Source organism: Copadichromis virginalis, linkage group LG7 (genome assembly GCF_057382275.1).
Source record: "Copadichromis virginalis isolate Kocher_CV1m ecotype Utaka linkage group LG7, C_Virginalis_male_GT1.1, whole genome shotgun sequence".
Classification (NCBI taxonomy): Eukaryota; Metazoa; Chordata; class Actinopteri; order Cichliformes; family Cichlidae; genus Copadichromis; species Copadichromis virginalis.
This window is the reverse complement of record NC_140624.1, coordinates 17452819-17477708: the sequence shown is the minus strand read 5'-3', so window position 1 is coordinate 17477708 and position 24890 is coordinate 17452819. Positions and strand designations below refer to the sequence as shown.

Sequence of the window (24890 nt, the reverse complement as noted above, 5' to 3'; positions counted from 1 at the left end):
AGTTTTAGTGTTGGTGTTTTTAAATAATTTTATGGTTAAATATTTGTCATGGGATATTTAAGAAGGTTAGAACAGCGATTTAAAAATGCACTTTTTATTTTTTCTGAGTTAGAACATTATAGACTTTCCAGTCTGTAAATATATGAAACAACTTTTTTTCACGTGGTGTGGTGACAAATTCGACTGAAAAAACCCAGCAAGTCTTCTATATTTTGTTTTAAGTCGTTTTGTAAGTATTTTTCCCGCAAAAGCGAAAAAAAAAAAAAAAATGTATTTAAAAAAAAATAAAACGTTTTTGTTGATTTTTTTCCCCACACCTATTTTCTTTCTTTCTTTTTAGTTATTTCAAAGTGTTTTTCATGCCTTAAATGCATGCTTTTATAAATTTTAAGTTCAGTTTCAGTTAATTATAATAATCTTGCTCTCCAGTGGTAATTACGATGTTTTAAGAAGTCCCTGAACTCAGCACATCGTCGTCGCTTGGACACCTGTTGCGCTACTTCACTTGCTTCTGAGATTTTTAGCCATCTTAAAGACAACATAGCGCTGGCCCGAAATGTAAAAATGTAACCTCGTGCCCTACAGATTCAAACCTTGTGTTTAAGTAAAATTAAATACCATTTACTCGACTTAAATATCGACCAGATAAGCTTCAGCCAATCGCCTGCCGATGCGACATCTCCTCCCATTAACGTGTCCCTCCTCCGGGCAGTATGGCTGCCGTCCTGTAGCCTGTTCTCAGATGTGTGCCGCTATCTCATGCGAGACTAAAGACCTGGAAACATGTCGGCCTTGATTTTGCTGAAAAGCTCGCTGAGCAGACTGCCGCAGAGCGTCGCTCGGCAGGTTGTCGGCTGCAGTTATCACACCGAGAGAGGTGTTTACGGGTACCGACCCAAGAGCACCGAGCGGGACCAGAAGTGGCAGAGCGAGCGGGTGGCTGCACTAAATCAAGGTCAGTATGGAGTTAAATTGCAGTACGGTCCCCTTAAGTTACCGTCGTTTAACATAGAGGCTCCGCAAAGACAGTTGCATTAACACTTGTTTGTGGGGTTATTTTATTCCGCGGTATTTTTATACGAGTTTGAATGATATTCTGTTTAGGTGGCCTATCGTTGACTCTGGAAGCTGTTGTAGCTGTTAACTGCTGTGCAGTGAACGCGTCATTTATTTAATGTGAGCTCGCTGTCATGCGTTGTTCTCTTCTCTTGTGTTCAGATCATGCTCTAGCTAGACTGGTGGAGGCATACAGAGCTCACGGACACAAGGCTGCTAAAATTAACCCTTTGCTACCCCAAAAGCCTGTTGTTGACAGTGTCCCGGAGATTAGCATGCTGACTGGCACCATGAGTGGACAACTCAACACCTCAGGTAAAGGAATCCTGCAGAAAGCATGCACCTGAAGTTAGCATACTCACACTTGTTTACCTTTTTTAAACTATGAGGGGGAAAAAATAACACCCACAATGTCATTTCACTCTGAGTTTTTAAGTGTTAATCACGTCCAACTCTCTACTTTTTGCTGTTTAAAAAGTGTTAAACTTATATGGCGTTTGCCTTTCATTATGAAATCCTGCCCATCCCAGTATTTGCTGCACTCCAGTTTTGATGTTTAACTGAGGACTCTGTGTTCAACACAACTTGTACTTACTTGTTAGCATGTGCCATTCTTGCGCAACACCTGGTTGATCATCAGTTGTCTCTGAAAGTGAGGAGTCCAAAAATGGCTGTAGGGGAGAAAACAAAACGACACACACCATTTTATCCATGACTTAATGCTAAAGCATGAACTCTTTAAGGTTCATGCACATAAAGTTGTTTTTATGTTTTGTTATGCAAAATTTGAGTGGTTGCATCTGTTACTGCACCATTATTACGCCTAATTATGAGGTTAAAAATTAAAAGTTCTCTACAGGCTTATGTAAAGAAGCAAAATTTGATCCATTGAACACAAAACGTTTTTTGTTTTGTTTTTTTAACTTTGACATGGTGTGCTGTCCAGTCACAACGAGCCATCAGAAGACGTCTACATGGCGCTCATAAAAGGACGTGGTCAGCACTAATACTTGGGCAAGGCAGGATGGCTCTTTATTCCAGGCTGTTTACACCTGAGCTGGTCATCTTGCTGTGATGTCACTGGCCTGTTAAATATTTTCATTAACAAGCAGCTGTACCCAGGGTTTTAATAGTTTTGCAATTTTCATTAGTTTTTATTTTTTATTTAGTTTTGACTTCAGATTTTCAATTTTATATCAGTTTTAATTAGTTTTTACCAATTGTTTGCTAGTTTAGTTTTTTATTTTTTTGAAAATCCTTAGTTTCAGTTTAGTTTTGATTAGTTTCAGTTATAGTTTTAGTTGTGTTTTCAATAATTAAGTGTAACAAAATCCCAGTTTCATCATATCAGTCATTCTCTTCTGCTTATCCTTGGGTATGTTGCTATTCCAGCTACCATACCCTGCACAGGTCGCCTGTCTGTCGCAGGGCTAACCCACATTCCCACCTATGGGTTCTTTAAATAAATAAATGAAGGCAGATGAACAACCATTGATACCAGGCAACTATAAAATGTATATCTTGGCCCCAATGAGACTATTAACTCTCGCAGCACTGGGTGTTCGTAATTTTGGTTCAAGTGAATTGATAAACTTTTTGAAGGCAATTTACTCAAACAGTTATGTAGATACCCCAGTCCTGTTGTCTCGGGATGCATCACGCTGCCTTGCCTGGGGTTAGCTTCTGTTTTCTGGGGATGAGGGTTGAGTGTGCTCCCTTACCTTCTCAAGGTAAGCTAGGTTAGCCTTCTTGTGTGAGCTTTTCAAGTGCACTTTAAGGTTTGTGGGATTTTTTCCCTTTAGAAATGTCCCTCATAATTTGTCTCTTTCCACTACAAGACACTTGCTTTATTCAAAACACAGTCATATTCAAAGTAATCCCAAATAGAGATTGACAGACCACGTGACTTTCGCGCATTGCATGCCGGTAACTCGTGGCAAAACAATCCAAGTACCTGCATCAAATGCAAGCATTTGCAGCACCGCAAAACGTTCATTCTTCGGTTCCAATAAATTCTTGCTTTTTCTTTGCCCCCCAAAAAGGTATGTACAAAACGAAGGAGAACAATGCCGGTCCGTACAAAGACAGACTTAATGAAAAGTCAAAGAAAAGATACGAGGAAAAAAATCAAACCAGTGAAAGGGTCAGACCCTTACAAGTACACAGAGGGACAAAATACGTTAGCGTGCTGCCCAACTTTCACCACGCTCATATTTATAATTATACGGTTCTTGGAGTGAGTGCATACACTCGTGAAGTTTAGTAACTTCAGGTCACTGCAACAAGCCCAGGTACAGTTTACCGACGGATGGGTACAGGACTTTGAAATGCACCGTGTAGAAAGTAAAGACCATCGTACATATAAGTTTACCAGTCTCACAAATCGTCTTCATAAATACACATTCGTTAACCGTTTATTAATAGGACCTTTGAGCTCAATGGTAATTAATTAGTAGTAGAAATAATTTCTGATACGCATCACAGAAATGTAGCAGTGACAATAATACTGTATGCTGTAATCGTACTGGACAATTAGTGATACAAAACAACTGTTTTATCCTGTGAATAAAAGTATATGTTTTTGTCAGTGTACCATAATAACAGAAGCGAAACACAATATTGTGTCAGGACAATTCACTATTTATGCACAATAAACAAAGGAGCATAGCGCGACAATTTCTGTTCAGCGCCAGACTTGCTTGTAACCTATATCACCAATTATGTTAAGAAAAATGACGCATTAACTACAACAGCAGACTGACCTTTGTGGGAATGCTTGGAGCAGACTAACCTGTGAGCTGGATTGTTCTGGGACGTTATATTTGGTCTTTGAATGGCTGCAATCCAGTCGCCTCTTTGTTACTTCGGAAACATGGCTCGAACAATTTCTCTTCAACGACATAATCCGATAACAACCGATCTCTTTACCCGTCGGCTTCCCGTGGCTGTCATGCGACCGGCTATTGCAGTTAATACAGTTTTTCTCAAATGCTAAAACACATGTCACAAACGTTACCACCAGGTCCCCCAATGTCCAAACACAACACCCTTCTCTAAAGCTACATAAACACAACCACACCTTCCCACTGCAAAACTCAAACTCCCACACCAAGAGAGCAGCTCGAAGCTGTCAAAACTGTAAACACTATACACAGCATTACACACTACAGCAAAACAATTGAAAACACAATGCTCAATTTGTGAGAAGGTTCTTTGGTTCATAACTGCCAATGCATATTTTTATAAACTGTACAGTAACGGATCGTCATAGAACCCTGCAGAGGATTAGGCATTTAGATTTGTGAGTTTCACATGAAGACTATAAATCTATAAAAACATCCTGCATGTACGTACACTACTGTAACACAACTCAATGCAAAAACAGAATCTATCGCACACAACAGTACTCTCGGAAAAATGATCAGGGTGTGAAGTCTTTTTTATTGTCTACACGGTCTTTTTACAGTATTACACACAGTCACTGTGCGGCATCATGTCGCCGAGCTGCATTGGGCCACATCACCTCATCCACATCACAGGCTATATTGTCCCTTGCTAGGCACCGCGGGAAAAACGCCCTGGAATGGCGAATCCATCCCTGGAAGGCCTCCACTGGGATGTCAGCACAGGCCAGCTCCATTGCCCGTACGAGGTTCTCTCTTGTGTATGGCTGTCTGTCATACACCTTCCATCTCCATGATGAGAAGAACTCCTCTATAGGGTTCAGGAAAGGGGAGAAGGGTGGCAGACAGACGTTTAAAAAGTGGTCACTGTTGGTGGTGAACCACTCTCTGATTTGGTGTGTTTTGTGGAAGCGGGCGTTGTCCCAAATGATCACATACATGTGATGTGCTAGCCTAGGATGGTGTTGTTGACGGTCCAGGAGGATGTCTTTTAGCTCCTCTAGGAAGGTGAGGAGACGTTGGGTGTTGTAAGACCCAAGGACAGCATGCCGGTGGACAAGCCCCTCCGTACCCATAGCTGCACAAAGAGTAATATTACCCCCCCCCCGTTGGCCAGGAACCTCAGTGATGGCTCTTTGGCCAATGATGTTACGGCCTCTTCGCCTTCGTTTCTGGAGGTTGAAGCCAGCCTCATCCAGGAAGAGGTACTCATGGGGTCTGGCCATCGCGTCCAACTGCATTATCCTCTGTGAACATGGAAAAGCGTACAGGTGTTCAGAACGGTCAATCAGGTAGCACAGTATTGTCCAGAAGTAATGTAGGCCACTAAGCAACACAGTATGTCCACTAACTGTACTGTGGACATGGATGTATACGTACTTGCACATACTCGTAACGTTGTTCTATGTGTCGCGCAGAGTTGCGCTCAAAGGGAACCCTGTAGACCTGTTTCATCCTCATCTGTTGGCGCCTGAGAACTCGGTCTATTGTGGACACGCTGACAGCATCAATGTTCTCAAAGTTTACATTATCTGCAATGACTTTGTCTCTGATCTCTCGGAGTCTAATGCAGTTGTTCTCACGGACCATATCTGCAATGAGGGTTTCTTGTGCCGCTGTGAATATGGCAACCCTCCCACCTCTATGTGGCATTCTTTCAGCTCTAAAGAAAGAAACATGTGTTGTCAATTGACTGATTTATATGTAAAACTACATGTAAAGTAACAGACCACTTTCACAGGCCTGTAAAACTGTAGTGTGACAAAGAAAGCAATAGCGTACTACACCTGTTGTGTTGTCTAAATGCCTTGATAATGGTGGCCACGGTGAACCTACTCAGGTTTGGATGTACTCTTCGTCCCGCTTCAGCCATTGTCATGCCATGGACAATGACATGATCAATTACTGTTGCTCGCATATCATCTGTTATGATGGTGCGAGGTTGTCTTCTTCTCCCACCTGGACCTTCTCCTCTCTCTTGTTGGCCTCCTTCTCTTCCTCCTCTACTCCGAACTCCTCTTCTTCTTAGGCCTTCACCTCTTCCTCCTCTGATCTCAACCCCTCTTCCTCTTTGGCCTGCAGCTCTTCTCCTTCCGCACGCTCGAATGCCTTCATCCATTGTGATTGTTTGGCATCTTCACCAAACTATGCTTTTATAGGTGGGGTCACATCATTAGCAACAGGTGTCTTCAATTTTGAGTCGTTGTGTGTAGTGACTGACGCCAGGTGTGTTCCCTGTGTTCAAAGATTGGTGACTGTGGCAAGCATTTTGCATCACATGGGCTTTCATTTGAGAATATGAGCAGAGTTGTTTTGCAACATGTGTTTTAGCAAGGAAAAATGTGTTTAGATTTATGAGTACAGAGGGTTGTGTTTTGTGTTTTGTCTTCATGTGACATGTGTTTATGGTACTGGAATATGGTGGCTACATTTAGTAAATGTGTTTAGACTACTGGTCATTTGGGTTACAGGATTGGCTTTTGTGTTTTAACATTTGAGAAAAACTGTAATACAACAGCTTCTTGCCATTTTTTGTGTTTCTTTTTATCGCTGTATAACTGATTTCAATTGAAAGCCTGCGTGCGCTAGTACCTCTTGCCACGAGTTCCCAGAATTCTTTGCGGTTTTACCCCTGAGCGACGTCACATTTTCAATCTCTATTGGACTCTGGCGCTTTCTCCCGACTTTTCCTGACATGATTCTGCGCGTGGATGGAGCAGCAACACAGACGACTCGACTAACGTACTGGCCACCTGCTGGCATAATGAGACAGCAAGCAAAAAATCTGGAAACTAAACTTCATTTTCACCCTTGACTATTGTATGACACGCACACATCAATGAAAACTAAACACATTTTTGCTATAAATTCAGTTAATTTTTAGTTTTGTGAACACTCATTACAGTTTTAGTTAGTTTTCCTTTTTTTGTTTTTATTTTTATTTCCGTTAACGAAAATGTTTTTTCACTTCTAGTTTTCGTTATTTCGTTAGTTTTCGTTAACGATAAAAACCTTGGCTGTACCTGTTAAAGCGGCGTGTGAGTGTATATAACCGTTAAAAAATCAAATCCCTAAAGGAAACCATTACAGCAGACATAGTTCCACTTTTACTTACACATTCAGCTTCCTTAACTGTCTTGTGTTGCTTACTTGAAGGACCGTCCTCTTCATCCAGGATAACCATATTATTAGAGCCACATGCTGAAAGGTCTAGATCTGAACTGGTTACAACAACAAGCGCTGGACTGGACAGACCCCATCTGATCACAGGCCTACAGGGAGGGAACGTGACCATGTGACCCACTGCATTCAATCATCACCCATGTTCTTATGTGCTAGTGATGCGTGTCAATGGATCAGACTAGTCGCAGTAATTCACGGTAACAGCAGCTTGTCGTTACCTCGTTAAGTCTTAGGATTCGATTTGTAAACAGGTGCATTCTGTTTTATTTACATTTTATGCAACATTTGAGAATTTCGATTCTTGGTTTAAAAGTGTAAAGTCAGAGTAAAATGATTGCATGTTAAAGTCCTGGAAAAAAACCCTGTAAAATTTTAAAGTATGCAAGTTTTATTATTAAAATGTAGTTTGTTCTCATTAGAGCAGGGCGATATGACCAAAAATATTTATCACAATATACATTTGAAAATTTGCGATAACGATATAACTGACGATATAATTGACACTAGACAAAATGCTTTACAACTCCACAACTTTATTAGTGCAAAAAACCCCATCAATGTATTTTCACTTAAACAAGCAGCTGTTTTTTATGTGCATTAAAGTTATATAAAAATGTAACAGTGCAAATGCAAATTCCTTGCTGACAGTTTAACCAAACGGCATTTCCAGTGGAAATTGGCCGACATGTCCTCAGCATAACCATGTATAATATCCACAAAACTTAAAAAGAGGTTATTACCTATTGTGTGTGTATATTATGTTGAAGCACAGTACGTATCACTCCGCGAGGCCCACGATAGCCCTAATGCTCCTACAATCCATCAAGCGGTGCGGCTTCGTAGTTTAGCAAAGTCGTACTAAAACATTGGACAGATTTTCGAGCGCCGTGTACGACATAAAATCGTTTGGAGGTCAGTAAACACAACCAGAATTCATACATAAGGCACACGGGATTATAAGGGGCACTGTCGATTTTCAGAAAAATCAAAGGATTGATTTTAAGTGTTTCCAAACAACACGGTAATAACGACGGCCTGCTAGCATGCTGTACCAAAAATAGTGCTTTGTTGTGTATCTGACGGACGAAAGCTAAACCAGTGCCACACCACTGAAGTTGCAGCATTTTTACAAACCAATTCTGGTTCATCTGTGTCATTCAAGAATCCACTTTCGCTCTCCTCATTCTGCGTCGCCATCATGTGCGTATGTAAATATAGGCACTGCGCATGCGCGTTTTACCGATATTCTATCGCGATATTTCATTTTCCTATCGTTGCCCAAAATTACACCAGTGAACGGTATGATATAGCCCAGCCCTAGTTCTCATTGCTTTCTAGCATGTTATCTAGCTTCATATCATTTGTGAAATATACAGTGTTTATTCATCTGTGAATACAGAACACTAAAAAAATACATATTAGGGCTGTTTTTGTTCTGTGACCCTCCCCCACCCTTACAATTCACAGGTAGGTGTTGCTTGCTTTACTCGTTACATGTGATTCTGCAGGTTTGCGGCACTTTGGGAAAGCGCAGGCTTCTGTGGAAGAGGTTCAGGCCTACCTGGAAGAAGCCTACTGTGGCCACCTGTCAGTGGAGCCCGGCCAGCTGAGCAGTCTGGATGAGAGGGAGTGGTTCGCTGACCGCTTCGAGGAGCTTAAGAGAGAGAATTTCTCTCCAGAGGAGAGAAGGCAGCTGGCCAAGATCATGCTAGAGTCGCAGGCAGGTTTCAGAAGAGTAATAAAAAAGAATTGTAGCACGTGATCTCAATGACATCCACTTCATAATATTCCTCTTTCGACCTGCAGGAATTCGACCACTTTCTGGCCACCAAGTTTGCTACTGTGAAGCGTTATGGAGGAGAGGGAGCAGAGAGCATGATGGGGTTTTTCTTTGAGCTCTTCCACCGGTCTGCCCACAGTGGAGTCACTGACATTGTGATCGGCATGCCTCACCGAGGCCGACTCAACCTCCTGACAGGCCTGCTCAAGTTCCCACCTGAGGTTTGGATATTTAATCTGACCCGTATACTGCATTTTAGTCACGGTATTCAAGATTATCTTTTATTTTCTTTAACATCACTGAACAGCTTTTGTTCGCCACGACAAACAAAAGCGAGACGGTCTCGGATAACGCTGTGCTTCCCTCATTTTTCTCTCCAGCTTATGTTCCGTAAGATGTGCGGCCTCAGCGAGTTCCCCGACACCTCGCCGGCCATCGGTGACGTCCTCTCCCACCTCACCTCTTCGGTGGAGTTAGATTTCAGAGCCAAACACCCCCTTCATGTCACCATGCTGCCCAACCCATCTCACCTTGAGGCCATCAACCCCGTGGCTCAGGGCAAAACCAGAGCCAGGCAGCAGCTCCGGAAAGAAGGGGACTACTCGCCCGAAGACGACGCCCAACCTGGGGACCAAGTCATCTGTCTGCAGGTATCACAGCTGCACGCACGCATGAGGACATATTTTAGAACTTGCTAGAAAAAGTGATGAGTCTGTTAGTGTGGAATTTCATAAACGAACACAAATAGCTCTATTGGAACAAATAAAAAAGTGTTTTACTTCTGTGTGCTGAAAAAGATTCCCTCTCCCTTCCAAAATGCTTAAGAAATCACTGTATGCTTTAATGAATTAATGAAGAACAATTATTACTTTTAATTTGACAATTTTACATTTATTCGCTCTACCTCATGTTAATATTGTGACTTACAGACATCACAACTTTAACTTGTGCTTATTATATAATGTTATACTAACTAACCAACCAGGAAGCTCATTCTCTTCCTCTTCAAAACATTTTCTTTGAAGGTAAAGTGCTTTTTGGGGTCACCTTGAAAGAAAGACAGATGTGAAATGTAAAAGGGAGGTCAGAGGTCAAATGGGACATGATATTTGGTTGCTATAACTATAATGCAATATTTAGAATCCCCATATCCCCTTTCCATAAATGCCTATATGTTGTCAACTAGAGCTGGGCGATAGAACGATAATAATATGTATCGCGATATAACTTTTACTCGATAGAGAAATTAAGCTATCGCGATAGACCTCGCCGCTCTTGTCCTCTTAAAATAAAATAAAAAATAAAAAATAAAAAGAACAGCCAATCCAAACTAAGTAGCGCAGAGCCGAACCAATCACAGCCGCAGCGTCACGTCGCGTGACTTGTTACTACAGCACAAGTGCCAAGCCGCACGTGTGTTTGTTTGGGAGGCAGCCAGCGGGTAATGGAGCCAGCGGGTAATGGAGCCAGCGGGTAATGGAGCCAGCGCGTAATGGAGGAAATGAGTGTGCCGACTAGAAAAATCAACCGAGCGTGACCGAAGAGTAAACAGATGATGGTTCCAATACCGGAGAGATTGTCGAACGGAAGAGCCATAGAAGCTCCGTAGTGTGAAGGTATTTCGGCTATTTCAAGTCTGACAAAAAACAGAGTAGCGTGCACTGTAAATTGTGCCGAAAGCAAGTCTGGAAATACAATAAACTGGTGCATGCGTCACACTGTGCGCCACGTTATTGTTTCGGTGAAATGAATTTCTACAATACTGTTAATTCTACTCTCTGCAGTGTTTAAATGCTTACATATACACACAGTTACTGTCCCTCCACACATACGACTCGGTTCTGCTTCTATGCCCCAGCTTTGTTTACTTTTTCCCACCGAGGCTTCTAGACTTCTGATTGGCCAACATTTCTGCACGGTTAGGAATCTAGCGCCACCTGCTGCTTTGGCATGTTCATAGCAGCGTTTTCCTTCATTTCTGCCTTTGTGTGGACGGGATTCTTTTTAAAACGAAAACGGAAAATCTCCGTTTTCAAAAATACCCGTGTACGTGTGGACGTAGCCTCAGTCTCTGACTGGAAGCGCTGATTCGTCATTCGGCTTTTGTCAGACTAAAGTAACTGTTAAAACTGTTTGAAAAGCTAAGCTATACAACAAGGAGAGATTGAGAATTTCCTTTTAGTTCTCAGTTTATTTGATATTGACAAAAGTTAGTCAGTTTTGTCTGTTCTTCTGTAAAACAAACTAAGATTTATTTTTAGAATTAATATTTTGTTTCTAAGTGGAATTGACAATTTAGTCTGTTTTGTTTGTTCTATTTTGAAACTTAAACGCTTTAGCGGCTGCCTTTTGTGTAGTTTGCAATATTTGCCTTTATCTATCTGAAAAAGTCTCATATTCCTTAAGTACATCTACCCTGTTGAACTTATTATGGGAAATAAATATTTAAATAAAAACAAGCTGCTGATTATTTCACATTTTACTTGTGAGCAACAGCACATTTAAATCTTACAAATATAGTTATTTGGCTTATATCGTGATAGATATCGTTATCGCCTGAAATGAAAAAAACATATCGTGATATGAAAAAATCTCATATCGCCCAGCTCTATTGTCAACACAAACACTGGTGGTAAGAATAATAGTTTTAAATAGCTCTGTATAGCATTGCTATCAATTTGACCTTCAGATCATTATGTTGACCTTGAAGGAGAGGTCAGAGGTCAAATATGACATATTTTAAAACTTTATAATTGTACTTTCTGCATGTTGACTACACACACCACACCAAAGAATCATAGCTAATCAGGTCAGTATAAAAAAAGCAGGATTTGTTAGATGATGTTCGTTTGTACGATGAGATAACTTCTTCTTTCTTCCTTCTTCACAGATTCACGGCGACGGCTCGTTCACTGGTCAAGGCATCGTTCCTGAAACTCTGACCCTTTCAAATCTTCCTCACTACAGAGTGGGTGGGAGCATCCACCTCATCGTGAATAACCAAGTGGGCTACACCACCCCGTCGGAAAGAGGACGATCGTCTTTGTACTGCAGTGATGTTGGTCAGTGAAAGCTTCTCATCAGTATTCCCGTGTACAGAGAGAATACGTTATTAGCAAGTCATTTATTTGAAAGCGCTTTGTGTGTATAAAAAAAGACTTTGAGAATAGGCGGACATGAGATAAAAAGCGTGTGAGGAGAGTTGCAGATTAACTAAATATAAACTTTTAAAATGTCACAGCTTCAAAGTTTTTGGAGCTCATTCTAAAGTATTTAAACCCAGTGTTTCCAAGACCAGTGTCAATTAGAGGTACAGCGTAGGGCTGGGCGATATATCGAGTTTTTTAAAAATATCGATATATTTTCATACGAGATATAAGATGTGACAATATCGTTTATATCGATATAGTCTATGTTACGTTATAATTATACTTGTGGAGCAGCAGGTTTGCCTCTCTTTCGTCCACTTTTGTCTCTATGCAACGTTACTCGGCCTCGCCTCTCCTTCACTGAACACAACTCCCCCTCCCCCATAGCTTCACCTGCAGGCAATGACAAGATGAAAGCGGAAAATCTCCGTTAGCGAGTTACCGCGGATCGCCCCGTGCGTGGGGCTGGACGGCGTCAACGTGCTAGCGAGCTAACCGCGCTAACGACATGCAGCCAGGAGGAGCTGCACGGCCTAAAATCCTTTCATTTTCTCAAAAATCGACAGTGCGCCTTATGTATGAATTCTGGTTGTGCTTACTGACCGCGAACCGATTTTATGTGGTACACAGCGCTCGGCAATCTGTCAAAAAATGTTTTAATATGACTTTGCTAAGCTACGGAGCTGCACCGCTTGATGGATTGTCGGAGGATTACGGCTACCGAAGAGGAGCCTCGTGGAGTGATACGTACTGTGTGTGTATAAGGACCACAAATGGCACCTGTTCAGAGACGTGGTGCAGCTGTGAAATCTGTCTCTTTGTTATTATGCTCAGCGTCTATTAGTTTACATTTTGACTGCACAATTGTGAGCTTTTTGTTATGCACAAAAACAACATTGTTTTCTTTTATTTATGGACCATGATTATTTAATAAATGCTGATAATTTATTTTTGAGTAATTTCTTCATGTACATCTACGCTGTATGTAAATAAAAGTGCCCGTGTGACATCTGGGACACAGTGTGACTAAGAACTCTCTTTTTGTTCTTAACTTATGGCTTTAAAAAAAAAATCGAGATATATATCTTATATCGCCATCCAGCTAAAAAATATCGAGATATGAATTTTGGGTCATATCGCCCAGCCCTAGTACAGCGAATGTCAAAATGTCCTGTGACCTGACATTGTGTCTACTGTGTTTCAACTTAATCAAATAGCAGGCTTTAGTCAGGCAATCTTTCCAGTAAAGCCTTTTTTCTCCTGACGTTTTCATATAAGATGAATGGTGAGAAGGAAAAAGAATCAGTGGGGTGCTGCTTTAGCTCAGTGGGCGAGTGGGTGACCACATGGCCACAGAATTCAGCAGCCCGTATTTGAGAGTGACCTGTGGCCTTTTGCTGCCCTCTGCTCTCTTTGCAACTACCTGCCTGTCTTCACTGCTCCGCTATCCAATAAAGGCAAAAATGCCCAAAAAGTAATGTTTAAAAAAACACTTCACATTACACGATGCTTCATTTGTTTCTATGCAAAAATCCAAAGTAATGGGGCTAAAAATGAGTGTAGCATGCAGCCTGAGGCCTAAGTCAAACAGTTTCATGAGGGTTTCGAATATGGATTATTTTCATGTATGCGTCTAATATGATACACACGGTGAAATAGGATATCTGAGAGGTCTTTTAAATTAGCCAGGGTTAGTGCAGTTTTACTTTGTAAAGTGGTACCTTCATCATGTGTGTAATGGGCGATTTCTTCTACAGGTAAGATGGTGAACTCTGCCGTGATCCATGTAAACGGAGATGATGCCGAGGAGGTGCTGCGAGCCGCTCGCCTGGCTGTCGACTACCAGCGGCACTTCAGGAAAGATGTCATCCTGGACCTGATCTGTTACCGTCAGTGGGGCCACAATGAGCTGGACGAGCCTTTTTTCACCAATCCGGCAATGTACAAGATCATCCGGTTAGTTAAAGCTATCGCTTTTACTTTGATTTGATTTGATAGTTTGATTTGAATTATTCTTGTAGGTGCACTGATGCATTTACATGATGGGTCTACTCGTGTAGCAATGGCTGATGTTTAATGGTGTATTTGGGTAATTGTGGAATTTTTATTTCTGTGTGAAAGGCAAGCATAACTTGAATTGTAGTGTTTCAACTATTAAACCACTACAGTGCTTTGAAACTATAAAAACTCACAACAACAGTCATTTTAGTATGTTGCTTTGGATGTTAAAGACCCTGCAACATTAAAGAGAGAACTGCAACAATTAGCCGAGCCTCTAAAAGCAAGCAATTGGCGACCGTGGCGAGAAAGAACTCTCTTAATAGGAAGCGACCTCCAGCATGACCAGGGAGTGGGAAGCAATACACTGTGACTGGTTAGGAGGATGAGGGGGAAGAGAAGATGGATGAAGAACAACAAAGAGGAGAAATCATTAACTGCCAGAGAGAGATTAAAGTGAATGCAAGAGTGTTGTTTAATCACATGGGGAGTGAAAAAAAGGTGCTAGGTTTGTTTTGTTTTTTTAAAGATGCAGTTCTTGGGTCAGTTCTTTTATGCATTTTGTTTTAATTTTGCCTCTGTACACCACCTCAATACATTTTAAATCGGTCGATATGTGATTTAATTCAAGGGGTTTAACAGTTTAGGAATTGCATTATAATAGACAAGTCCCAATTTTGAGAAGCTCACAGTTAATTGGACAAATAAACATCATATTGAACTACTGGGATTAAAATCCTTGGGCATGAGGTGATGTGTTTCCGTCACTGAGATGCTCAGCCAGGCCTTCACTGCAGCTGCCTTCAGTTGCTGTTGTTTGTGGGTCTCTGCCTTCAGTTTTGTCTTCAGTAACTGGAAAACATGCGGTTTGTGCTGAGATCAGGTGACCGACTTGGCTTTTTAAGCATATCCCATTTCTTTGTCTTGAGAAGCTCTTGCTTTCTTTTGCAGTATTCTTTGTGTTATTATCTATTTGCACTGTGGAGTTCTGTCTCATCAGTTTTGCAGCATGTGGTTAAAGCAGACAGTACAGCTGTGTACAATACATAATTCATCCTGCTACTTAATACACAGAAACGGTCCTGTTCGCTGGCGATCATACATCCCCATACCATTACATCATCTCTGTATCTGTCCCTCCTCCTTCATAATTTCCTCTTCCCATCACTCAAAGGTCCAAAAAAAGTTTTTTTTTTCCCATCAGTGCGATCTTCTTTTAGATGTTTTCTGGCAAAGTCTAATCAGGCCTTGTTGTGTTTGTAACGAGTGTTTTTTCACCTTGTTGTAAACCCTCTGTAATTACATTCATCAAGGCTAGACCTTGACAATTATACGCCTACCTCCGTGTGAGTGTTCTTGACTCGGCTCTGTGCTGCAGAGGGCTGCTTCTTAACCAAGGAAAGAATTATGTCTCCATCCACTTTAGTTGTCTTCAGAGCTTTTAGTGTTTCTGAGCTGGCCAGCATAGCCATTCTTGTTAAGAACAAACCAGGATTTTGATTTGATCACTCCAAAGGTTTTTGCGATCTCTCTCATTGGTTTATTTGAATTTTCCAGCCCGTAATGATAATAATAATTCACTTACATCAGCATCTCCTTGAACCTCCTTTAACATCATAATAAGTCAAGTGAAAAATTTACAAATGCAATTTGTATACTTTGAATCACTTTCAGATTTTTATTTATTTACTTTGTTATGAACTAATAAACAGGCCTAACCTGGACAAATAAACATCTTAGTCAACTGCCCAGTTCGTTTTGAGCATCTGAAGGTGGCTGTAATACCCAAACAGTTAATGCAATGCTTTTGTCGAACCCCTTGAATTAAAGCTCGAGTCTGCACCCGGTCCCATCTCGGGCGTCTGATTTAAAAGAATACAGGGTAATAATCAGATCATCTCCTGTTGCTCCTTGCAGGTCTCGAAAGAGCATCCCAGACGCCTACTCAGACCAGCTGATTTCAGAGGGTCTGATGACAGAAGTTGAGCGTGACGAGATCAAAACCAAATACTACAGCATGCTCAACGACAAGCTGTCCAACATGACCCTGTACAGCCCTCCACCCACCAACCTGCAGGGCCGCTGGGGGGATCTTGTTGAACCCCAGGCTAGAGTCACCACCTGGGACACTGGTGTCCCCATTCCTCTGCTGCAGTTTGTGGGAGTGAAATCTGTGGATATCCCTGAGCAAATCCAGCTGCACAGCCACCTCGGAAAAACCCACGTACAGGTACCGGGATCTTTTGCTTCTAATCTTTCTGCCGCGTTGCCTTGTCCAAACATCACAGCAGTTAAATTATTTTGCTTTTGTAAACTCAGGCCCGGCTGCAGAAACTGGAAGAGGGAACCAAACTAGACTGGTCGACAGCAGAGGCCCTCGCTTTCGGCTCTCTCCTCTGCCAAGGTTTGTCACGTTTTGTCTGGTGTTTTTAGCAGTGAGTAAAAATGACTCATTTCCAGTTTGGGAATTCCTGGGGTTTCCTTTAAACTCGAGCTATTGTCACTGCAGGTTTTAATATACGTATCAGTGGACAGGACGTTGGAAGAGGTACATTCAGTCAGCGGCATGCCATGGTTGTGTGCCAGGACACTAACGACATGTACATCCCTCTGAATCACATCAGCCCCGAGCAGACAGGTTTCCTGGAGGTAATGCCCTCGCAAAGCAGATAAAACCATCAGTGTCAACATGAAAAACACAACAAATTGTGGTGTCTTGTGTTTAGGTGTGTAACAGCCCGCTGTCTGAAGAGGCCGTGCTCGGATTTGAATACGGCATGAGCATCGCGCAGCCGAAGCTTCTGCCCATCTGGGAGGCTCAGTTTGGAGATTTCTTTAACGGAGCGCAGATTGTCTTTGACACCTTCATCTCGGGAGGTGAGCTTCTCACCCCTCTGCCGCATTTTCTAATAAACTTGGTCAAAAAAAAAGAAAAAAAGAAAGATTATTTCATCAGAGGTGAAACTGTCGTGTTTCCAGGTGAAGCCAAGTGGCTGCTGCAGTGTGGGATGGTGATCCTGCTGCCTCATGGATACGATGGCGCTGGACCTGAACACTCCTCCTGCCGTATGGAGCGCTTCCTCCAGGTCAGTGAGTCAGGACTGTGTCGGTATTTCTAATCTGCAATCGTGTCATATCAGTGTCAATCACTTAATTTCACTATTGTTTATTTAACCTGCTACTTAATATTACAGAAAGACATGACAGTCTTAAAGCTACTTAAGCTCAGATTTGATGGACTAGCCATATGAGGGCCCAGGTGAAGCCTTTTATTCAGGCTGAATGTCTGTGCTCTTCATTACATTATTCCAACCACTCTTTCATTTGTCTACACACAGAACACGTTTTTCCTGACAATTCCTATCAGGAATAACACCGATGTGCAACCAATTCCTTATGCACTGCACCAACAAAATTAAAGAAACACTTGATCCTAACAGTAAAAACAAAGTCAGCATAAACTATCATGAATCCATTTTGCCTGTAGCCATCACTCCGGAGGGATGAAGAGAGGACAGTGTTATCACTTCAGTTTGCACCAAAGCAGCTGAAATGGATTCAGAATGGTTTATGATTCATAACAGCACAGTGATATCCCTGAAGCTTAACAGACTTTGTGTTATACTGTGATAAACAAGTGCTCTGTCAGTGTATCATACTAGTGCAGAGCCTGTTCACATAGATTATGAAACCATTTTGTTAAAGCTACAGTTTAAACATCCCTTAAATGTGTCGTATACGGGCAAGCAAGATGATTTGAAACGAGGGCAATAATAATATCGTGTGTGTGTGTGTGTGTGTGTGTGTGTGTGTGTGTGTGTGTGTGTGTGTGTGTGTAATGAGCAGATTGTGGGTTACAGTTTTTTTGTGACTACCAAAATGGTAGAAGTGCTTCAGTGTAGTGTGTAGTTGTTCAGGTATCTTTGTGTAATAACTATTTGTTTTCAGCACTGTACTTACCCCACCAAGTTTGAAATGAATCAAACGAACAGCTGCAGAGAAAAGCAAAGTTAGTCGGATATAGGGCAAAGATTTCACCACATAGTATTCTCTAACCATTACACAACTTTTGCAGTAATAAAAAAATCTTAAACTCTGCTAAAGTCAAAGACATGGGAGAAAGACATCCCACTTCTCTCTTTTGGTTCTGAAACAGTCACGACATGACTATCATTTCAGATCCTGCAGATTCATCAGTTGCTTGACAACACATTAAAAAAACACCTGAATAGTTTCCATGGAGGTTTAATCTTTTACCTCTGCCAGGAAACAGATTATCTTTTCACTCATGCCTTTGTAGAGTTGAACTGTAATAACAAATGCAGTGTCACGCAGAGAGCTTTATACGTGAATAATATCATAATTTAAATAGACACAATGGTAACCACGTAATGAGAATTAAAGGTTCTATAAGTGAGATTTTAAACATTAATATAGCCCGTAGGATCTAAATGAAAAGCTTGTTGTGTGAAGTTACAGATGGTTTCTTCGGTGCAGAGGAAGGCTGTGTAGTCAGGAGCACATTATGTACAGATTTGATCAATGGCAAATCATCACCGATAATGTTTCTTAATGGGCTGCAAGCAATCAGCAGACAAATTGCATCGGATTGAGGCTGCTTCTAAAATCATTTCCTCGATAATAGGCGCAATTTATTGAACACCAAATTGAAATTTTGCATACTTAACACTTACTTTGTGTCATCTTTGGTAGGTGAGGTATAAAAAAAAATCATTCATATTCATGTTAGAGCTTTACAAGAGTGGAAGCTACTCAAGCTAATGTTTAGTTACACATTACCTGAAATATAAATGAATGCTAACTTTTCCTCTTTTTGTCTCGCAGATGTGCGACAGTAAGGAGGAGGGTGTGGACGGCGATACTGTGAACATGTCAGTGGTCAACCCCACCACCTCCGCTCAGTACTTCCATCTGCTTCGGAGGCAGATGGTTCGAAACTTCCGCAAACCTCTCGTTGTTGTGGGACCCAAGACTCTGCTGAGATTTTCCGTGAGTACTTTAGGCCGCGCTCAGCCGGGCTTAAATGCCTCGAAAACAGCGGTCGCTAGGGAAAAATGCGAAAATTTCTGTGACTGTTTTTGCGGGTGGTATTTGAAGGTTGCTGGCCGTTGCAGTGAAATCGACTATTAAAGCTCCAATCACACCAAGATGCAAAATGAAGTTGGTCACAAACAGGTATATGGTGCTGCACCAAAAAACACCCAAAACCAAAACTCTGTGTGCACTTTTCAAAGTAAAAGCTGGACCTTTTGAATGGTGTTGGCTGCAGCAGAGTTTCACTACTGCTCGGCGAGTACTTGCTAAGTCTTCGCAGTCTTCCATGAAACTACCAAAGCAATCGCAAGGAGGGTTTTTGTGCAGCACCCTCTTTGCAATCAATTTTACCTAGCAACAGCCAGCAGCCTCCAGTAACCACTTGCCAACCAGTTCAGGAATATAATTTTTTTTTTTCCCTAGCGACCAGTGGTTGCCAGGAAGTCACCAATCGGTCTCTAGGACAGATTTGACACATCCAGCTCCTCAGAGATGCTTCCATCTCGATGCTTGAAGGACATATTCTGTTTTCCCAGGGGGCCGTGTCCAGTCTGACTGAGATGGCACCAGGAACGTCTTTTAGGCCAGTGCTGGGTGATACTTCTGTGTCAGCAGAAAGGTAGAGAAGACGTTATATTAAATCTGCAGTGTGGGTGTGTGATTGTTTCTGTGTGTTTAAATGAAACTGCAGGAGCTCAGATTTTTGAAAGAACCATAAAAACACATATGTAAGTAGCCCAAACCCTGAGCCCAATCCAGTGTTTTTTCTTTCCACACAGTGTCCAGAAGGTGGTGCTGTGCTCTGGGAAGCACTACTATGCTCTGCTGAAACAGAGGGAGACATCAGCAGCCAACCAGAACACAGCGCTCATCCGCGTGGAGGAGCTGTGTCCGTTCCCTCTGGATGCCCTGCAGCAGGAGCTCAAAAAATACCCCAAAGCCAAAGGTAGCGTGACCGCTCACTAATCTCTGTTTTCCCACCTACATGCCTACACCGGCTACACACCGGCTTTATAGATGAAGGTGCACTAGTAGTTTGCTTTGAGTCGTAGTTGAAGTTTAATCAGATCAGTTTATGAGTTTTGTTTCGTTTTTCAGAGTAGATTTGTTTGTTTCATTTTAGTTTGTGTTGTTTAAAAATGTTTTGTTTTAGTGTTAGGGTGTGCGGGTGGTGTTTGTCCTTTCAGAGCAGTACAATAATACATTTAAACATTACAAACACTTAAGTTCTCAAATCTAAATATCTTTTTTTCCACTTAATTACAACGGTACTTTATTAATGAGTCAGAATAAGAATCACAAGTTTTCTGTCGTGAAATCTTTTTCCAGTCTCTGCTTGAAATCCATTTCTCTGTAAATTATTTTAAATCAATCTTTTAGAAAATCCAAACGTGTTCTGTGAGTAGATATTGGTTGTAGTTGATTGGTTTCAGTCAGATTATTTGTAGAAAAAAACTCAGAATATGTTCAATTTACTACATTTGCAATCCAGAGGTTTCAGTATACACAAAAATGGTGTATGAACGGTTTTTTTCATCAGTGCCACCATGTGGCTGACCGATGTTCTGAGCTGCTGCTGCTGCAGCCTCGCATGTCCATCAGAGAAAGTCTCTCATCTGATTGAGCTTGGTGGAAATCTCATGGAACAGAGATGAGTAATCGTGCCAGGCCTGTGGTGGCTGCTTGAGTGGGACGGTGCCGGTTCCCACACCGCCAGAATAGTGCAGGCCTTTCTGGATCAGGAGAGTACTCAGACACTTCCTTGGCCTTTTCCTTTAGTCCTGACGTGTTTCTTGCTGAACATGCCTGGGTGGATGCGTTCATCAGAGGCAGCTACAACCAGTGACCATTGCATAGCCAGCTGTCAGCTGCACTCATTCAGGAATGGAGAGTAATTCCGATCCAGACAGGTGACGGCTTGCATCACATCCAGGAGAGGTCATACCTCATATGAAGTGTCTTCTGTATAAGTTATAAACGTTAGTGTTGGGGTTAACCTTTAAGGGTTGGTCTATAAAATCTATTTAACAAACTACTGGGTTTTTTTTTTTTTTTGGTTTGGTTTTTTTTAAAATTATTATTACATTTAACAGACCACCTGTCATAAAATCAAGAAAACGGATACAATTTAGCAATCTGTCAAAAACTTTAGAAGGATGACTTTTTGCCAGACAGAAGAGGGTTACAAAAGCGCACTGCTGAAGTCTGAGTCAGAGTAATTTAAATGTGATCCAGCTGAAAGCAGAAACGACATTCGACCGTTTAGTTGAAATGCCAGATCATCAAGTATCTGACAAACTCTTACCTACTGCACAGCTGTTGTCTCACAGGTTTCTCTCACTTTATCCTTTACTGTCCCTGTGAGCGTCATTCAAGGCATGATGGACATGCTTTCCATACACGAGAAAATTTCCTTGCCAACATTGTCTTTTTTTGCTTATTCACACCATCCTTACTTGTTTAGTTTCACAAGAATGCATTTATGTAAACAGCAGTACAAATACTACGTGTGTGTTCAACTGGCAAAGTTTAGCTGAGGACTCAGAGTAGATCAAAATCTTGAATTGCTTTTCTGAGCAATGTTGTTATTACCCTGTGCTCACAGCCTTTGAACCTTCAAAGCGGTGAGTGATTTGCATACTTTTTTTAGGTTCCTCTTTTTACTTTTTAGGCACAGACAGCTTTTGTTTTAAAGCTAAATGCAGCTTGTGAGGATAAGAAGACTTCAAACACGGGGCTGAAAATATCTTCACATTTTGGGGTATAAATCATAGGTTCTGGTCTTACAAAGATCCTGATTATTATTTAACAGTAATACAGCAAAGGACAGTCAGAAATATTTGTTCTGTTTTTTTAAAAGAAAAATTGATGATTCAGATAATGGTCTTCAGATGGTAACTGAGGTATATGACGAGGAGCTTTTTGACCAAACTGCTCAAATTATGACACATGGCACGTTATGTCTGTGTGCCGTGCCCTTAAACTAACTATACCCTTCTTCTACAAGAATTGTGAGTATTAGATTAGATTAGATAGAACTTTATTAATCCCTCGGGTGGGTTCCTCTGGGAAATTCGATTTCCAAAAAAGCACAGCACCGACAGAAGTTACAGAGTTACAGAATATTATATATATATATACATACACACACACACACACACACACACACACACACACACACACACACACACACACACACACACACACACACACACACACACACACACACATATATATAAATACAGAGACAATATAAATAAAATATATGAAGGGGATAAATAGAATAAATAGGAATAAAAAATAAAAATACAAGTGAATTGCACATTTCAAGTATTGAGTCTATTGCACTGTTGACTATTTACAAAAAGTATTGCACAAGGTATTGTACAGTGAGGTGAAGAGGCACTACAGCTTAGTTGTTCCCCCCTCCTTTGTCCTCCTGTTTCCCCTCCCTCTCCCCTCCAGAGAGGAGTTAAACTATAAGTAGTAGCCAAGAGCTGATAGCTGACAATCAAATGCATCGTGCCCATAAAAGCAGGAGTTCTGTGAGTTTGCTGGTTCAGGTGTGTGTTAAAACAACGGCAAGGAAGAATGACATCAGCAGTGACCTTAAAGAAAGAATTGCTGCTGCCCATCAATCCAGGAAGGGTTAAAGACCATTTCCAAACAATTTGAAGCCTATCATTCTACATCTAATGTTTTTCACTATTATTATTTACAAGTGAGCGACATTCAAGACGGTAACCGGTCTTTCTAGGGGTGGACATCCCAACAAATTTACCCTGAGGTCAGACTGTGCAATGCTCAAAGAAACTGCAAAAAACCAAGAGCTACATGTCAGATTCTGCAGGCCTCAACATTTAACATTTAACATACTAAACTTCATGACAGTAGAAAAAAAGATTTAAGAAATATGGCTTATTTGGTGTGTGACCAGGAGAAAGTGTCTTCTCTCGAAAAACCAGAAACAAAAAAAACATGGCACGTTTGCAAAGCTGCGTCTGAGCAAACCACCAGACTTTAGCGACAGTGTCCTTTAGACAGATGAGACAGATAAGGAAATGTGTGACCTTAATGCACAGCATCGCAATTAGATATGAGCACACACATGTCATACCAAGTGTCGAGCACGGTGGTGAAGGAGTGATGATTTGGTTTTGTTTTGCAGCCACAGCAGCTGGGTAGTTTAAGGTCATCGAGTCAACCGTGAACTTCTCTGTATACCAAAGTATCCTAGAGTCAAATGTGAGGCCTTTTGTGTGACGGCTAAAGTTTGACTGAAATTGGGTCGAGCAACAAGACAACGATCCCAAGCAGAGCAACAGATCTACAACAAAAAAGACTGGAAAAGAAAAGAAATCAAATTATTACTACCACTCAGCCAAAGTTATATTTAAATAATTTCAAGACCCGATAAAGACCACGTGACATTTCATTCAATCCTGTTAGAAATGAAAGATGGCACATTTTCTTTAGCGAATGACTACATGTTTATTTATTTATTTTTTTACATGTATGTTTGTGGGGTTTTTTTTAATTAAAACGGAGAGACATAATTTAGATTGGCAGTTGTTCTGAATGGTCATTTTTGTGTGTGTGGATGAGAAACAAAGCTCAGGTTTCACTTCAGTTTGCTGTACTATCGTTCTCACCAAATACTCTATAGCAAACTGGTTTCACACTGAGCTGAAATTTCACTGAACTGCAAGAGAGGAACTTCAACCAAAGTGCTAACCTACATAAATCCTGTATCACTGTAGGTTATAATCACATTTTTAAAATCCTCTTGCAGAGTTCATTTGGAGCCAGGAGGAGCCTCAGAACATGGGGCCCTGGTCTTTTGTAGCTCCCAGGTTTGAGAAGCAGCTGGCCTGCAAGGTGAGCACAGTTTGAAACAATTCTGTCTACACTGTGAACCTCAGTGAATTATATTACTCGAATTGACTTCCTCCTCTGTCCTTGTCAGCTCCGGTTAGTGAGCCGGCCCGCTCTGCCCGCCCCTGCTGTCGGCATCGGGACCCTTCATCATCAGCAGCAAGAGGCCATCCTCACTGCTACTTTCTCCTAAGACTTAAACAAGGCTGCAAACCAAAACATATCAAGTTTGCAGGCATCGGTACAACACTACATGCTGCATCTGCTGCACTACAGATACGCGGGACCCTTACGTGGCGTGGATGGGCTGTTTTTAAACAAATTGTTCAGTAATGAAGATCAAATCAGAGAAATGTGTGAAAGAGGATAGTGTTAATGATTTTATTTGTTCTCTTGTAGTTCTTAAGTGTTTGTTTTTAATGAAAAGCCTACTTCTGTTCCCTCCTGTCATTCAGCATGCCTGTATTTAAGGATGGAGGCACGAAGCCTTACAGACGGCATTTACAAGGTGACTGTGATGGACGCCTGTCAGGGGGAAATCTACAGATTCCATGTTTCAGGAATCGGAACTGCTTATTTGTCTCGTGCACACAGGCTGCATGAGTTACTGTTTACATCATAAAGTAGTGGGAGTGTATTTGTGCATTAACCTTGAAACATGTAAGAATGTGAGTGCTAAACTAGCATTACACTTGAAGATTTGAAAGTCTGTCGTGATCACCAGGAGGAAGTTACCATTGAAACTGTTGAATGTTTATCAGACCAGTTTCATTTCTTATCTTACAAATATGAACTAAAGTTAATTGTTTTAACCATTTTACCAAACTGAAGCTTCAAATCAGAATATTGGCATTAAAGAGTATATTTTAAAATAAATCTGTTTTCATGTAA

At 41.3% G+C, this 24890-nt stretch overlaps 2 protein-coding genes across 2 annotated transcripts; one reads left to right on the top strand and one right to left on the bottom strand.

Annotated features, from left to right (window-relative positions):
• Positions 1-470: 470 nt before the first annotated feature.
• dhtkd1 (dehydrogenase E1 and transketolase domain containing 1) lies at positions 471-24890 on the top strand. The gene is made up of 17 exons (XM_085462251.1): positions 471-955; positions 1219-1371; positions 8651-8862; positions 8949-9143; positions 9303-9572; positions 11813-11984; positions 13829-14027; positions 15987-16299; positions 16389-16473; positions 16579-16718; positions 16796-16946; positions 17049-17155; positions 18915-19079; positions 19661-19743; positions 19904-20070; positions 23917-24002; positions 24091-24890. Exons 1-17 carry the CDS (start codon positions 784-786, stop codon positions 24190-24192), a joined length of 2772 nt encoding a protein of 923 aa, XP_085318377.1. The 5' UTR covers positions 471-783; the 3' UTR covers positions 24193-24890.
• On the bottom strand, positions 4535-6330 carry LOC146704836 (uncharacterized). Its single transcript, XM_085465083.1, has 3 exons — positions 5747-6330; positions 5340-5622; positions 4535-5206 (listed from the first exon to the last, which is right to left on the bottom strand). The coding sequence occupies exons 1-3, from the start codon at positions 6076-6078 to the stop codon at positions 4535-4537; spliced, it is 1287 nt and encodes a 428-aa protein (XP_085321209.1). The 5' UTR covers positions 6079-6330.